Source organism: Excalfactoria chinensis, chromosome 2 (genome assembly GCF_039878825.1).
Source record: "Excalfactoria chinensis isolate bCotChi1 chromosome 2, bCotChi1.hap2, whole genome shotgun sequence".
Lineage (NCBI taxonomy): Eukaryota > Metazoa > Chordata > Aves > Galliformes > Phasianidae > Excalfactoria > Excalfactoria chinensis.
Window position 1 is genome coordinate 98,504,898 of NC_092826.1, and position 17,881 is coordinate 98,522,778.

Sequence of the window (17,881 nt, forward strand, 5' to 3'; positions counted from 1 at the left end):
ACCTTTTGTCTCACCCAGCCACCTCCTGGCAATTCCTGAATGCAATTTTACTTTAGATTCCTCCTCTGTTTTTTCATCTGCTTGAGGGAAGCAATGCAGGAAGGGCAGAGAACACCCAAGAATAGCAGAGATCCTGGTGATCATTTCCCTATCAGTGAACCTTGTTGGGCAGGCCAAAGTATGTGCGATTCTCATGACACTTAAGTATCTAAAAGAGTAGGTCTATGTCCATCCTGTTCCTGTCACAGTTCTGTTAAAATGAGAGAAATCCCCCTGAATGCTCCTCAAAAAATGCAGTGTCTGCTGAAAAAATATAGCATTTGCAATTCTGATTATTCAATACAGATGGACACCTTCAGTACAAATCTCTTCCAGTAGTGCAGTAAGCAATTACTGTTGGAAAAACAGCTTCTTTAGATAATTAGATACTTAAAATTTGAAGTTGTTTATGTTTATACAAGCACAGAAATTATTGGTGGAATAATGCAAACAAATCTGTCATGGACCATGAGCTCCTGTCAGGCTGCTAATTAAGGTAGTAAGCTATAATCTTTCTTTATAGGCTTCTGTAATGACCATCATAACCAACCAATTCTTTTTTTAGTGCTGCAAATTACCCTCCCTCCACTTTTCCTCCTTCTCAGTATCAGTTTATAGTGACATATGCTTTTGGAAAGAGACTTGAACATAACACTCTTGAACTACACTGACACCAAAAAGTTTAAATTAAACAAAAAATCAGTATTTCTTTGTCAGTTTGATTTGTAGCTATGCAAATTTATGGATTCTTTAAAGGTACATTCTGTCTTTACTTAAGATTTGTTTTGGAGATGCATGAGAGATGCAATTACCTCTTTTTTCATACTGGAATCTGTAAAGCCTACTAACAGTCATTCATTGGAAATATTAATTGTCCTCTTTGACAAATGCTTGCTGTTGACACAGTATCCATACATACTTACTAAGAAGAGATTCTGCATCTGGACAGTGTTCAGACACATCCTTTCCTCACACAACATCTTCCTTTTGCCCAAGGTGCAATTGTACATAATGAACTGCCTTGTTTTTAAGAAAAACTGTAGATCTCCTATGAAATCTGAGCATGCCAGTGCTATCTGGACACTGAAACACATCATAAAGGAAACATCTGTTGATTCTCAAACCCACCAGAAATCCTAAAACCACTCTATTGACTGAAGGAACTGCAGTTCAGACAGTTATGCTGAAAAACATCTTATTTTCTCTGGATATATTACAAATATATTACAAATGCTAAGCGCTTTAGCTTCAGTTTCTTAGTAGAAGATCTTCATTACCAATGCAAAACACATGCCACATGTTTTCACCTTACAACTGTGTGATAAACCAAGCTAACTACCTTTCAGCTGTATAGCCCAAACAAGAATCTAAACACGACTGCATCCATAAAATTTATGTAGTGCTCTGAAATTATCTGGAACATGTGAGACAGACATACAATAATGAATCAAAGTAAGAAAAAAAATCACATAATTTGTTGCAGCCTGGTCATTGGTGAACGGCAATAACAGTTATATATCCCAAAGTAATACTCCTGTACTTATCCCTCTCATCTTTATGAAGCACTTAGAGGATGAAAAATCCTCTAAGTGCAGAGCACTTACTGTAATGAAAGTAAATACAGACACATGGACATAAGATAGCCCATTGCTGATTTCTTCTACCATGGTAAAATGCAAATCATTACAGACTTGTCATCAATACTTCTCTATTTTTATTCAACCACAATAACCAGGATTTAACACTTTCAAAACTACCAACATAGAGGTAACTGGCTGAACAAGGAAATATTTGATGATGTTAGAGGTGCAATTTACAGAGTACAGCTAGATGAGAAGACAGTAATATTGTTTACTCCTTTGCCTTTATGTAACTGGGCATTGCGAAGTATTGAACATGCCAACACACTAACAGCAAGATACATGCACAGTGTGCAAAAAAGGAGCACAGTGCTTTTGAGAACAGTCTTCTGAACAGAACCCACCTAACACATCCTGAGCATACTATGGTGTGGCATCCTGTTTTGACTCGGTGACAAGATATGGAATCACTGCACAGTGCACAGAACTGGATACCAGAATAGTGCAGAAGCTGCACAATGAAGAAGAGTTATAATGGCATGTATCCAAGTGGAAAAGCAATTCTGTTCATACAATATGCTACTGGAACATCCACATATTTTGTCTGGGTCCTGAATAGAAACAAATGTAAAAGCCAAAGCCTTCATGGACAACATGCTTCTGCTAGGAATTGTGTCACTTCTCATGCAAGCCTGTGCTTTAAAAAAACAAACAAACAAAAGAAGTAAATAAGAAGCTCTCATCCTTCTCTCCAAATAATTTATTGCTGTCAGACCTCTAATCTAATATTAGGTGAGCTCATCTTTTTTTCTGCCTTGGAGCCATTTTAACTTAATATTGCTCTGCTTCCAGAACCATGAGAGAATACAGACACCCTTAGCCACTACAGATGCTGCACTGACACTGTACTTCATCTGCTTGCTATAAAAGTCATTAATATGCTTTGAAAGCTTCCAAAAGCCCCTCCAAGAAGGCAAACTTTATTTTTAATAAAGCATTTTTCCAGGCTGACACTTCTGTGTGAGCAGTTGGTGGGCCCAGGCAGCCAGCCTGGCTTTGGGCAGGCCTACCTGCACTGCAGCCACAAGCAGTGTGAGGTTTTCACAGAAGCCATTCCTCAAATCAGCTTTTTCTTTGCCTCATTCCCATCCTCAATACCCTCTATCCATGCTCTGTTTCACCAGTTCTGCTCTCTGTCATGTCTCCATTTTGCCATCCGGCAAAAGCTCCCTGTTGCTCTGAAGCACGGTAGGGAAATGGTGGTCCAAAATACTCAGTCTGTGATTGCTATTTTCCAATCAAGTACACATTTCTAGGAAGGTGTAGAAGTGTTTTCTTTTTTATGTTTTCCCAGCCTGGTTTCTGAAGGAAAAAAATGGTGTGATTACCCTGTCAGTTATCCTCAAATAACCCACAGAGCAACTTTCTGAGCTCACTGTCTACTTTCTATCAGGTCTGACAGACGGAAGCTGAGAGGACATGATGTTTCTTCTGAAGGCTCATAACAGTCAGTGGCTTGCTACCAGTTATCTGCAGTATGCAGGTGTCCATCCTTGGACACTTTATCACTGAAATTTCAGTGATCACTCCATATCCTCTCAGTGATCAACTATGACCGTGAATGTCACCACCTAAACATTTAACAGACCTAAGATGCTCCTGATGCTCTCTAGTTCCTGCCTCAAAAGTAATTTCTGACATTACAAAGTCAGTAACACAATCTGTATTGGCTCAGCTAAAACTATTTCTGCAGACACTCAGTAATTTCCCAGATTCCAGTCAAAATTTCAAGTTATGTGTGTAGGAACAGAAGAAAAGAGGGAGAAGAGACTTACAAAACTAAATGAAACACCAGAAATATAGGATGGAATTCACTTGGATGTAGGCACTGTAGTTCCTTTTCTTTGGAGGCATAGGGCAGTGCTGGACCCTACAGAAGCCACATCCTTATGGCACAAGGTGGGTAACATACACTTGTATGTCCTGGAGCACATACAAGGTGACCCAGCTCAGGAGCCTACCCTCATGATTTGATCTTTGCATCACATCTCAGGGAAGAGATCTGTAGGAACCTTCAAGCTGCTTCCTGGAGTGCCTGTCACATGCTCAGACAAGGATTATCTGGAAGGATGTATCTGAACCCAAAGGGATGAAGCAGCTTGAGGAATTTGTTCCCAGTCAAGTCTCAAGATTTGAGAAGAGCTAAATGCTTGCAATTGCCACAGCAGGGAGTCTAAACCGTAGTCAAAATGTTTTCATTTTGAAACGAGATAAGAATAATGTTTCCAAGTGAGCAGGCAGCTGAAAGAGTGAATAGCAGAAAAAGACTAACGCGCCAGAGATTTTACACAGTCTCCTTGACTCATGTTTTCCAAACATCCACAGAAAATGATGCGGTAAACAGAAACAAAATTTGTATTTGCATCTCTGTGCTGTCTGTACTCAGATGTAATGTCTACTGTGCTCCAATATATCTTTAAAATTATGACAACCTCAAGATCAAATAGCTGAATTGCCTCCAGAACATCACTTAAGCGTTTCAGACCATCTTCTTTGCACTTCATTTACCATAAGCCCAACTATGCTACAGATGCAGCATTAAACTGATAAATATGCTTTTATAATAACACAGCAAAGCCAGATGTCTTTTAAGTTGATTTGTATTTGGGTTCAAAGATCCACTCTATTGATATAATAAATATGGTGCCAGACCGCCAGGCATGAGAAGCTACAAGAAACAGATGACCTTCGTGCAATATCTCACCTCCTTCTTTCTCAGGAATGTAGAAATAGAAAGTTAGGAAAGCAGACACTGCTAGCCACCACAATTACCATCCAAAACAACACCATTTTTATTAAAGCATAGAACAGCTTAAAAAAGAAGAAAAAAAAAAAAAAAGAGTAATCAGTTGCTTAGTTATAGCTGTGTCTTTTGTTTCCCTGAGCGGCTGAAAGAACACGAACAAAATTGCCAGCAGTCACATTACAAAGACAGGCTGACAGGCTGGATGACCCTATAAGTCTTGTTCGCATCTTGTGTCTGGGTTCTTGACTTGCATTTTAAAAGGCTTTCCTACCAATGCCTTTGCAGGGGACCTGCAATGCCATTCAGAGGAGTTTCTGTCAAACCCAGACAGAGAGATGAATGCTTTACCCTACCCAGCACATTTGTAATTGCAAACCCTACCTGGAAACAACACCACCTCCTTGGGGCTAATGTTATTGACATTATGTGAGTGAAGGTTTGCACTAAAGAAACAGACAACTGATGACTTAAACAAAAACCTCCAAAGTGAGAAGAGCTGTTTATTCATTTGAATTGCAAGGACTCTTTCACAAGCATAACCCCACCCACCCTCCCCAGCACGCACCCACCCATCTCTGCCTATGTCTCTCACTCTGGTATCATCAGGAGCATCATGACACAGCAGGAAAAGAGACCGGTTCACTGTGAGACCTGCTACTCACTCTCTTACAGTGTAACGGCCCCCCTTCCAACCGGACATTCCTGTGGAACTGCTCCCTCTGGCCCCAACCTCAAGGACCACTTCACTGCTCCCCAGATCCAAGTACAGCAGAAGGTTGTAGAGCAAAACTGAGACAAACACAGCACCAACCCGGTATGCACTGCTACAGATCTTTGGCACTGAGACGAAACTTGTCATTTTACAAACGTTTTGTGGAGTTTGCATGATGAAGTGCAAAACTATATATTGAAGATGCAATGTGATTGTTCATGTTCTCTCTGCGCCCCTGTCATGTAGAGCACCAAGGACATGGCATTGCATACAGGACAGCAGTAGTGGAGAATGCAATCTCCGTTCTTTTATTGCTCAGTATCTCCAAGCAGAGTTTCTCAATCTCAACATATTTTCAAAGAAAATAGCAACCAACTTTCCCCACTGTCTTTCAATTCACAATTAAAACACAGCCAATTAGTTTCATCAGCATAAGGCACTGTGAGTAGATGAAGAAATAGACGTAAATACCTGCTTGCTGTGCAGTCTGTGGGATTTGTTGACTCCGCTGTGCATTGTACGGAACTGAGGCAATGGGTCTGTACTGCTGAGTTGTTGAGGTAGGGTACTGACCAGATGGGTAATAATACACTGGCATCTGCAGGGAGAGAGAAATACAGACAACAGAACTTAACTATGCGCTCTGAATCTCTTCAGTTTTTTTAGATTTACAAAACAAAACAAAACAAAACAAAAAAAAGGAAGAAGAGCATGAGTTAAAGAAAATATGTCAGCAATAACTGTAACCAAGAGGATAGATTTGCATCACATCTCTTAAGCACTGCTGGTTGCTTCCAGCTCTTCTAGGAAAAGGGCTGCTACACAGTTTGCTCTCAGGTGCTTAAAGAAAGAGATGGAAAGAAAGGGCAGTGAGAGGAGACAAAAATACGTGATGCATCTGCAAAAAACTATACACAAACTAAAGAAATTGCTGTAAAATATCAAATGCTGCAGAAAAAAGGAATGCAAGTGACACCATCCATATCAACATAATACACAGAGACAGCATATTAAACCACAAATTGGATACTGGAGGACATGGTCATTTTGAGGCAAAGGATGGCCTGGAGTAAATATATATATATATAAATATAAATACATAAATATATATATATACATATATATATATGAGTATGTGAGGTAGTGGGAAAAATAGAATGCACATTCCTGTGGTACTTGTACAAAACTATTATTAAACTCCTACTTTTATTAGCTACATCCTTATGTCAACATTTCTCTTTTAAGCTTCTCTCATACTTGGTGTGCAAAAACAGTCATAGTGGTCTTCCTGTGAGAGATAATGGTAGGCACTGGTCCAGCAAGTTCTGCTAAGGGGGATTCTTTTTTCTATTATTATTCCAGAACAACATGTACTACATCACCTCATCATGTAGCTGAATGTGAAGTCTGAGGGTGACTGGAGCTGAAGATTTTTCCTGTACAAGCTATAGCACCATTACTGAGGCATCTGAGCTAAACAGCTTTTAGCTGACCCCTGGCAAGTTCAAGGCACTCAAGATTTTTCATTTTCAGCTGCAGTTGATTCTGCAGGTACCAAAGTTCAAGAGCTTATGGTACCAAACCACAGAGGGAAGCAGGCTTCAGTGATGCTTCCCTCATGACTTCTACCGCATCTATCAGCAGTTCTTTATAAACCATGCTGTATTTATCCTTCTCAGACACTTCCACAAAATCATACAAAACGCTTTTGTTTTTTTCATCCAACTAGAACTACTTTTGCCACATTTATTTCCATGGAAGGAATGACCCTGGAGGAGTAGAACAACTGATTATCCATAAAACTTGAAATTCAAATTGTTCCAATTGAACAATTCAATTATCCATAAAGGAAAATATTAGTGAAGTAAAGGTAAGTGTATAATTTTGTACACAGAAAGGACGCCTGAAAGCTGTGAAGAGGATATAGATGGCTAATTGGGCAAGTAAAACACCAATCAACAGCTGCAGTGGAAGAAGTATTGGGACAAATGCAACTGGACTAGATGATGTTGGTGAAGTTAAAACCCCCAGACAGACTGAGAATTCATATCACCCATCAATCAAGAAGTTGAATTCCCATTCATTTTTCAAGAATTATTATTCTTCTCTTGAATCAATGGAAATCACATAGTGTTTTTGCTTTTGTTTTTCTCTTCTAGATGATATCAGCTAAATTCTAACACAAGACAGATGTTTTCATTGCAAAATGTTGTAAGCTATCCTCCTTCCAGACAACACCAGGTGACAACGAATGGCTACAGCCTACCCTTGAGTCAGTCATATGTTTTCTTGGGCAGTAAGGTAACAAAAGCAAAACGCCTTGTGGAATGGGCAGAAAGTAAAATTAATTCATTTCTCTGCAAAGAAAAGCCACAAGGTATTAGGAAAGTAGACCCAGACATTTAGGGAACATCAAAGCAGCGTAAATAAGGGATCATGCCATTGTATCACACTGTGGAAATGGGATGGCTCTCAGCAAGACACAGAAATAGCAGAGTTAAACAAGGTGAGATGACTCAAGCTTTGTAAAGTCACTGAAAATAGTTGATCTTGCCTTGAAACAGAGGGACAGATCTCAATTTTTAAAATACTATTATTTTTATTATTAAACCCCTCTGGAAATACTCCCATTTGTCCTGACTGCAGCTTACTCTCACTTAAAGGATTTAGATTTATTTGATTTACCTTAAACTTCCTAATTTTCCTTCTGCAGACATACCTCTACATATTTGAAAACACGAGTGTGTATGAATTGTCTCTCTTGGAAAGAGGCTGTAGGTACAAGCTTTAAAATATAGCCTAAAAAGTGTAAGCTTTGAAGTGAGCTTTACAGTTGAACATGTACAAAACCTGTACTTACACTGAAACCCTGAGTGTATTTGGAATTACTATTTTTTAACCACACATTAAAAGAATTAGTCAGAGGGTATTCTCTCATCTTCTCAGTTGACTGGGATCTAATACATTTGTTATACACTCCATTTAGAAGCTTATCGGAGTGTAATCTATCACCCTGAAAAACGTTAGTGGTAGGAGTACTGGGTAAAAAATCATTTAATTTATCAAGATTGATGGGTGAATTTGCTAGTAATCACACAAGCTGAAAAGAAGAGATCAGGCATTAAAAGAATGGCTTGGTGTAAAATACAAACATGAATATAATAGGTCTTCAGCTGCTGAGGGGCCTGGAAGGATCCATTTTCATTTATCTTGAGTACATCGACACCTCAGCAGTCAAGACAAGTTATTTGTTCTTTTAGATATTACATTAGTGAACAGTGAAATTAGAGGAACTGGAAGTAAATACTGCTTATACTGTCTACTCAGACACTCCTGAATTTTACAGTTTTTCATTACATCAGCATTACTAACATCTTGCTAATGTTCTTTCCAAATAAATATGTTACATTTCTGTTGAAGTTATATTCTGTTGAATGTATTTTAGCAAGTTTAGCATATATCATCTACAGAACTCAAAAGTTTTGACTACCCTAACAAGTAGGTCAACACAGCTACATGGTTATCCTAAAAAAGCTCACAAATCTGAGGCCATAATTTATAAGATGCCGTCTTTTCTAGCCTAAAGACTTTACTCCATTGTCTTAACTGTTAATGTGGTAAAAAAAATCCCCTCTCTGCAATAATTACTCTTAAGATATTTGACAAGTGAACATTTCCATAGGAGATTTTCTTATTCTGAAGGTGAATCCCCTCTTTGTTTAGATGATCACATCCCTGTTTACTGTTTTCTTTTTAACTTAATCTGTAACAGGACTGGGCACATTGCTTCAAAGACACCCATGGCATGAACTGCCATCATTTTTTCTCCTTTCATTATGCTGTGTCTCTGTGTAATGGGCAGTGACTCAACACAGCACTGGCTTCCTGCTTTGTTCCACACACATACAGTTCAAAAGCCCTTTGTTAGCCTAGATCTCTCAGACTATTCTCTAACAGCTTCCTTTAAATTATTAGGTACATTGTCTATTTTGTTGTTGTTGTAGGAATACAATTCCACACTTCTTTTGGACTGACTTTCACTTTCCTAGCTTATCTCCCCCTACTGAATCACAGCTTGACTCTGCCAACTCACAGGCATTGCTGATATTCAATTAGGTTTGAATTAACTCCTTCACCTAGATGATTAGTGATGATGACACTATTGCTAATGGCAGCTATGATTACCTAAAATTGGAGAAAAGACAACAGAAACCACAATAACGTCTTGAAGCATTTCTTTCCTGTATAGTTACTGACTGGGCTGTGTCTATCATTAAGCATTTCTCTCTTCCCTCCACAATAGCTGCAAGAATAGTAACAAATAATAATGGCCTGTGTGCAACACCTGCAGGCATTTCCACCAATACAACTGTATCAGATCATTAAGACCCATCCACACTTAGGAATTCTGCCTTCAAATTGACTCCCAACTTTTTTTCATGTCTCCTATAGGAGCCATGCTAAGAACAAAGATTTTGCCTTACGGTAGCTACAGAGTTTCTAGGAGGTGGGACTCTGAAAAGAGCCATCTCAAATGAATGATGGCAAAATTAATTCAGGTGAAAAATCCTTCAACTTGTATCACTTCTCCCAGCCTCTCCAAGAATTTGTACTAACTCACTTTTGGATATCATTTTCCCGAAGAGCTAGAGGTAGAAGCAACTTAAATGAGTGTATGCCTTGTCATTATCATGGTATTTATAGTTTTTCCCATCTCTTCATTTGCCAAGGCAGAAACAAGAAGCAGCAAATGTTGAGCAATGACAAGAACCAATGAGAGAACGCTCCCGAAAAAGTAACGTGGGCCTTTATTGGAAGTGCTTGAGCCCCTAAGTGCTACAGAAGAATCATCAGACAGAAGAAAATTGAGAAAGTAAAGATGATTGGTATTTGTGATAGAGAAAGCAAATAGGAATTTGCTACTAAAAGTCTCTTTCAGCAAACACAGACTAAGGGTTTTTTTGCCAGCTGGCTGAACAAAGACAGATTGCTATTTTCAGGTTATTAAATCATGACTTGGTTGTTAAACTGAAGAACAGCTGGAAGGAAAGATGCAGCATAAGATGTATAAGGGGTCCTCTCATCACTTCTTAGGCAAGCTCTTCCAAACTCAAGTCTGCTTCTGCTTTGATACAGAATCTCAGAGTGCGGCCGTACAGCCGTATTTATTTGAACTTTGATACAAAAGCTAATAATAAAAAACAGTACCTTTAGGTTTGTAGGCTTGGAGAGCTTTTCCTGCTTCTCCTTTCAGCTCACAAAGGAAACACTCACACTCACAGTACTTCTACCCAAATTTTTTTGTTGCTCTCATTTTCTGAGAGCACAGAAGGCTCTGCAGCCAATCCACTAGAACCTTACAAGCAATGCATTTATGGGAACTAATTAGCCATTAGAGTCAAGCCTCCTTTTTACTGGTATAAATCCAAAAAGAAACATTCAAGATATAAAAGTGCTTTTACATTGATTGCTTTGCATTGATTAATGCATCACAATGTTTGCAAGCATTACTACCTCTATCACTCTTTTTGTTTTAAAGACTCTCTCAGATGTCCTGACTTGGCATCTGAAACCAGCCTAGTGTTGCATCTAAGCCCAAAAGAGTAATAAGGGATTCAGACTGGGGGGAAGCCAGCGCCACAGTCAAGTTGTGCTGCGAGTGGGGAAGGGCAACATGGTATAGCTGCCCTGCCCAGCAAACTGAACTGGTAAGGCTGGTAAGGGCACTTGCAATAGACAAACTACTTCTCAAGGCTTTGGTTATCTTTCTATAAGAGAGAGACCCCATTTGCCCTACACATGCTATGAGTAGCACACAAACCAAACCACCATGCCATATTCTACATCAGGATTTCCCATCTGTGTATTCTAATGGGAAAAAAGCTTCTGTCCTGCTTCCCTCCCCAGCAGACCAAGACTGTACTTTCACAATATACAGGCACGGGCAGCGCATGCACCTCTGCATGCCTTCTTCCACACAGGTGTCTGAAAAAGATGGACTTTTTGGAACAATACCACCATTCATCTCCAGAATGGTGTGCACGTGCAACAGACACAGAGGAAGCTGACAGCTCTGAGATTCACACCTTTGTACCACTCTGTGGGGATGAATAATTTCTAGATGAAATAATGAAAGTTTCTGCAAACCCAGAAGATATTTCTTTTGCCTTCAGTAACTCTCCAACATATTATGATGCAGGAGGAATGTCTGTGTATGCACCACATTTGGGGTATGGACAGAGATAGAAGCCACTAGACACACTATTAGCACAGTACTGGTCCTATACCAGCCTACAGATAAAAAGTCACCTCCTCCTTACATCCTTACAGAGAGTTTCTGCCTCACCACTAACAATAGAACAAGTAATGAGAGAATACAGCTTCACGAAGAGACACTAAACCAGTCTGGGTAAAGATCTTGCACCCAGTATACCCATCACCAAGGTGAGGTCTCACCACTCAGCCTCAGATGACCAATGCACGACAGTGTTCAGAACGTGGCTGTGAAGGAAGCTCAGAAAAATATAAACACTGATCAGTCAGTCTTATTTTCTTCACAATGAACAGTCTCAGGTCTCAGCCTTTCCTTGTGAGGGAAGTGCTCTAGTCACCTCACCATTTTTGTAGCCCTCCACTGGACTCACTCTAGAAGTTCCCTGTTGTTCTTGAACTGAGGAGGCCAGAACTGGACGCAGTATTCCAGGTGTAGCCTCACCAGAGTAGAGAGAGTAGAGAGAGTAGAGAGGGAGGAAAACCTCCCTTGAACTGCTGCCCACATTCTTTTTAATGCACTCCAGGATACCACTGGTCTTCTTGGCCACAAGTGCACACTGCTGACTCATGGTCACCCTCTGTTGCCCACCATGACTCCTAGATCCTTCTCCACAGAGCTCCCTTCCAGCAGGTCAGTCCCTAACCTGTACTGATGCATGCGGTTATTCCTTCCCAGGTATAGGATCCTACACTTGTCCTCGTTGAACCTCATCAGGTTTCTCTCTGCCCAACTCTCCAGCCTACCCAAGTCTCACTGAATGGCAGCACAGCCTTCTGGTGTGTCAGCCATTCCTCCCAGCTTCATATTATCAGCAAACATAATGAGGGTGGACTCTACACCTTCATCCAGGCTGTTGATGAAGATGTTGAACCAGACCAGACCCAGTACCAGACCCTGAGGAACACCGCTATCTTCAGGCCTCTAACCACACCACTGATCATAACCCTCTGAGTTCTGACAGTCAGCCAGTTCTCAAGCCACCTCACTGCCCACTCATCTACCCCACACTGCCTAAGCTTACCTACAAGGATGTTATGGGAGACAGTGTTAAAAGCCTTGCTGACATCAAGGTAGACAACATCCACTGCTTTCTCCTCATTTACTCAGATGGTCATGACATCACAGGGGGCTACCGGGTTGGTCAAGCATGATTTCCCCTTGGTGAATCCATGTTGCTACTCCTGATAACCTTCTTTTCTTCCACTTGCTTGGAGATGACATCCAGAATAAGATGTTCCACATGTGCCATGAGTGCTGCAGAAGCACTCGAGTGATGTGGGTCACCAGAAGTGTCGTAAGGCTTGGTTAAATGATGCTTGAAAGCACTGAAGACACCGGGAGTTAGATGTGAGGAAAGACTGCTGGACAGCCCCTGCATATTCAACTATAAAATCACGGCCTGGGCCGGGTGAGGAATGCATTAGGGGATTCTGCTTTTCAGGTCATCTTTTCATCTCGAAATTTAGAACAGGATTCTGCATTTGACAATGAAATCCTTTCCTAGTAGTCTTTTCCATTAAAAAAAAAAAAAAAAGAAAAAGAAAAAAAAAGAAAAAAAAAGAAAAAAAGGCACTGTTCTAAATTCAAGCTCTTAAATATTATTTTTCATAGGCCTTTTCTCAGAAAACTGGATGCAGAGTTTATAAAGCACTGATACAAGGGATGTCACAGTCCTCTGTGGGATGTGAGCATTAGTATTTCGTTTCTTTTGTTAATTAGCGAGGCGCTGTATCTTTAGCCCACTTAAAGTACTATAACAGCACAAATTCTTCAGTAATATGGCAACGTGGAATTGTAATAATGAAGACAATGACGGAGTTTTGGTAGGAAGTTAAAAGCAAAGAAACACTAGAATTTAAATTCCTTTTGCACTAAATAAATAATGAGGTTTAACTATTTTTTGAATACTTTCTTCAAAAAGATAAAAGAACAGGAGACATAGCTTTAATAACTTGATTTAAACTCTACTTTAAAATTCTATCTATAATTGGATAAGAAATTTGGCTTTTTCAAGTGTATGCCTTGATAACAGGCCAGAAAGTCATCTGTGCATTTTACTTCTTGACAGTAATCACTTCCAATATTCTGTAAAGGTACCCAGGAGACAAGTAGAGATGTTTGGTAGTGAACAGAAAAACATTATCAGTCTTCAAGAAGACAGTAAAAGTTACTGATCTGTGACATCTCACATGCTCAAGTCAATTAAATATGATTAACGACTACCTGGGCTGGTGCGTATGCTGCTCTTTATATACACAGGGAAAAAGGACTATGGATATTTACTTACCCTCCTCCTCCACATTCATCTGCAGATGTGTCCTGTAGTTCAAACATATGTTCAGAAAATACTTGGGGGATAAGGAAGAAATTGCTGAAACCCCGGAAACGATAGAGGCTTTGCAAACTTCCTGCTGCCTGAAAATCTGCTAAACCTTTACCGAGGCAGGAAAAAAGTCAAAATAAAAACCAAGAACCAAGGAGAATATTTTTACTATTGTCTTTCTAATTTTACAATGAGCACCGTGCCGCACTGGCAATAGAAAGAAAAAATGGTTCTGCCTACCTGAGCAGGTGGTGGTGGCTGTTGCACAAAGCCCTGGGGTGGCGGTGGCGGCTGCAGCACTTGCTGGGACACTGGTGGACCTGAACCTGTAAAGCCTCCTGGGGGAAGCTGTTGAGTTGGGGAAGCCATGATGTAACCCGTCTGCTGGGCAGGCTGCTGTAGAATGGGTGACGGGTAGACCGGACCAGAAGGCGATTCGGGGTTGTCTCCAGATGACTGACGACTTAAGCTCATCTGGTTAAACTGGGTGGTCATGTCATCTCTCTGCAGGGCAAAAGTCAGTAGAAAACGATGTAGACATGATGTCTGCAGCAGGCGTTTAAGCAAATCAACAAAACAAAATAGGTTCAAACAGAACATGAGGGGAAAAGAAGTTGCTCAGCTTAAGTAAGTGCCAAACCTTGCAGAAATATCTAGAAAAAATGGAGGCAATTAAAATGAAAATGACTATAAATGTTTTGACAAAGGCTGCAAGGTGGTTGGCATGGCCTGACACAAAAGCCAATTATTTTGGCTTTCACCCTCCCCATGTCCTTTTTTTCCCCCTAAATGTCAGTGAACTTTACAGTGTTCAGAAGATGACATTTTCAATAAAAAGGGCATGAAAGTAACTTTATGATGAATACCTTTTCGCCAAACACAAAATTCCTCATCCAAAGACACAGTCGTAATTTCACCTGTGTTTCAAAATGATCCCAACAGGAATTCAGTAGAATTCAGGTGCAGATCTTTTCCTTTTTGGACCGTTTTGATAATCCAAGGTTGCAAACCCAGAGAAGGTAAAAAAGCTAAGCCTTTGGTTCTTATTTCAAGACTTCTAATTCAGTGTTGAAAAGAAACAAGTGCTTTATTTGACTGCAGAGGGGAAGAAAAGTCTATGGTAGGATGAACATACCATGTTAAGTCAATGGACCTAGGTCTTGTTACATGCTGGTAATGACAGAAGGATTCTAGACAGTATCTGCTCAGTCTTGCAAAAAGATTCATTGAAAATCAGCTCTGAAGTTTATTCCGTGAAGGTCAAAGATTTATAAACGTGAATCTATGCAGCTTCATTTGCGCCCAGATTACAAGACTTTCAAATATCCAAGATTAAAGTGTATTCTATATAGCAATACACCTGTCAGAAAACTACCTTGTGTGCTAATACGCAAATTTCTTATTCCCCCCCCCCTTTATATTTAAAACATCAATTTCAGTTTATAAAAAGACTGTCTTTGATTATGTTGACATTCCTGTGGTGTTAACTTTCCAAAGCCACCCTGCACAATGTATTCATACCTGCAGAAATTGTCAAAATAGAAAAACAAGGCGTTTTGCAGTGAACACAGCAATAAGCACTTGCTCCACAGATTCAGACTTCTACTTCTGCAAGAGGATACTATGGGCAATCATTTTAAACACTCTTGTCTGGATCTTCAGGAGGCATAAGAAAGATCGTTATTACCTTTAGTGGCATTCTGCATCCATATTCAGACACATAATGGGTCTATCTGAGGTTATTTCTTTAAAAAGGCAGGATATTTGTTGCCTGGATGGCAAATGACTACGAACAATGAGAAAGTTTATTGCGCCTGGAATGCCTTTGGATTTGCACAACAATTTACACATTGTGCATGCAACGTACATTAAATAGACAAATTTTGTATTTGATAGAACTAACAATTTAATGAAGAAGGGGACACTTCCCTATTATGATAGTCAAACTTGGCTTTTTACATTTTAGGGTTATTGTTAGAACAATCTGAGATGCATGGGAGACACTTCTCAAGGAAATTATCACTGAGATACCCAACTTCTGTTCAGCACCAGACATGTTTTCTCATCCTTTAAGTGGTACTCTTCATCTACCAGGCATTAGCAATACTATTCTAGCTGCAAGGATCCAGCTTTGTTTCCATCCTTTACTGTAACTATGTGACATCTCTACCTTGAGAAAAATCGGTCATAAGCACGATTACCAGGGAAAATAACAAGGATCTTGCAGTGCCCCTTAAAATGTCAGCTTTATTTTACAACAGTATAATCTTAGGCCTGTAAGCACCAACCCAGATTCAGACTCCAGAATTGCATTCTGTTTATTTTTATTATACTTGGGCCATTAGTGATTAGCGGTGATGCATGATAGTATCGCACCTTTGGCAGCTGGCTCACCAATACTCTGTTTTTTAAGTGCTCTGGTATGATCAGGGAATAAATCTGGGCAGCAGATTTAATGTACTGATAAAATAAAATTAAAGGATTTCCTAGAGGTCTCTTCTCCAGCTGTGGGCAGATAAAGGGGATAGTATCCAAACCTCAAATACCCGTTTCCTTGAAGATCCACTAACTAGGTTGACAGCCCTGCTCCTGCTTCATTGGCCAGGTTGGATAGCAAGAACCAGTGGGGGCATTCTTACAAAATGCTTGTCAGTGTTCAAAAACATTAAGGTCAAGAGGGATTTAGCTGGAGCTCTCATGGGGGAAACCCCTCGCAGTCCTCCCCAGATGCTCTTGAGCATACTCATACTCACACACCCGACTTCAAGGGAAGAAAATACAGAAGTCTTTAGTACCACAGAAAACTGTTGCGTTGGAGAGACTGGCAGGAGGTGCTGGGGAGGATAAGAAACTGCTGGATATTGGACTGATTGAGAAGATGGCTGCATTGCCTGAACAGGCTGCAAAATAAACACAGTGAAAGGCAATAAATACAACCCACTTAGAAAAAGAGATAACAACAACAACAAACTCTGTTTCTGAGGACAAAGGTCTCAAACACAGCTCTGAAAATGCAGGTGATTCATCGCCAGAAGAGAACAAGAGGTCAGGTACTGTGATATTAGTCCTCATTTTAGCTTTCCACAAACAATTCCTTAGTACAGACTTTTCTCCTTATTTTCTTAATATTTGGTGACTGCTAGATTAAGTAAAGCCACAGCTACACATTCTTATTACTGATGTGAAGCAAAGCCAAATTAGAATTTTACATTTAATTTACAGAGATAAAATGGAAGAGCAGCACAGTGTAAGTTTACATTTGGATTTTGCTGATAATGACTGATTTAACTCAGTGTGTCACAGGCACAGGTATAATGACTGTAAAGCTGCTTCGGCAGAAAGTAATAGCAAGAAGAATTAGCAAAAAACAGACTGCAAATTAATGACAGAGACGTGTCTGTCAGCCCAGAGCAGATGTTTACCTAAGTGAAAGAATAATTTTCTACAGCACTGTTGCCATTGAACAGCTTTCCTATTTCTTTCATTTCCGTCTCTCGTTACACTCAACTCTTACAGAGGTTTGGAATCACCACCTTCTTCTAAAACTGCTGAGACCAAATGAAGAAACAAGAGCCATGTACACCAGTGCAAACACAGTAACATCAAAGCAACTGCAGTGAATTTAAACGTCACTCAGGAGAACCTGGGATGAAACTGTGCCAAATTATAACAGCACAAAAAGTAGAGTAGATCTTGGCTGCTCTTAGAACAAGTAGGATATCTGCTCCTTGCTGGAACAATTCCATTTGCCTCCCTTGCAGTCTACCCTGCAGCGTACAGTTTGAACCAGACCCAAGGTCTGCTGCCTGTGCTTAGCCATCACTGGCCATGTGCCACGGCCATCCGGGGTCCAGGGAGATGAAGCACCATGGCACTAAGCCTAAACTCTGTTGCAGTTCCCCTCTACTGCTGCAGCTCCAGAGCTTATTGCTCAGAGTGGGGTCATGCCCAGAGTATGAGGCAAGGGCAGAAGATGCCTGGGGGTGTTTCTGATGAGGTAGGGCTGCAAGAGAGCCTCCTACAGCACAGGCCTGATGTAACTTGAATGGGAGAGTTAGCAGGGCCCTAAGCTGTACTTGAATTTTTGAAGTCAACCCTACTGTTGTGGAAAGGGACAGGAAAAGGTCCACAGCGGTTCACACAGCAT

General features: G+C 40.3%; 1 protein-coding gene across 27 annotated transcripts in view; it reads right to left on the minus strand.

The window, feature by feature from the left end:
* The window catches only part of ARPP21 (cAMP regulated phosphoprotein 21), a 126,458-nt gene that overhangs the window by 26,896 nt on the left and 81,681 nt on the right, over nt 1–17,881 (minus strand). For all 27 annotated transcript variants that reach the window (XM_072328816.1, XM_072328837.1, XM_072328835.1 and 24 more), the window contains 3 exons: nt 16,530–16,634; nt 13,975–14,238; nt 5,609–5,735 (listed from right to left, as the gene is read on the minus strand). In XM_072328816.1, the coding sequence (XP_072184917.1) occupies nt 5,609–5,735; nt 13,975–14,238; nt 16,530–16,634 (496 nt within the window). The remainder of the gene's footprint in view (nt 1–5,608; nt 5,736–13,974; nt 14,239–16,529; nt 16,635–17,881) is intronic.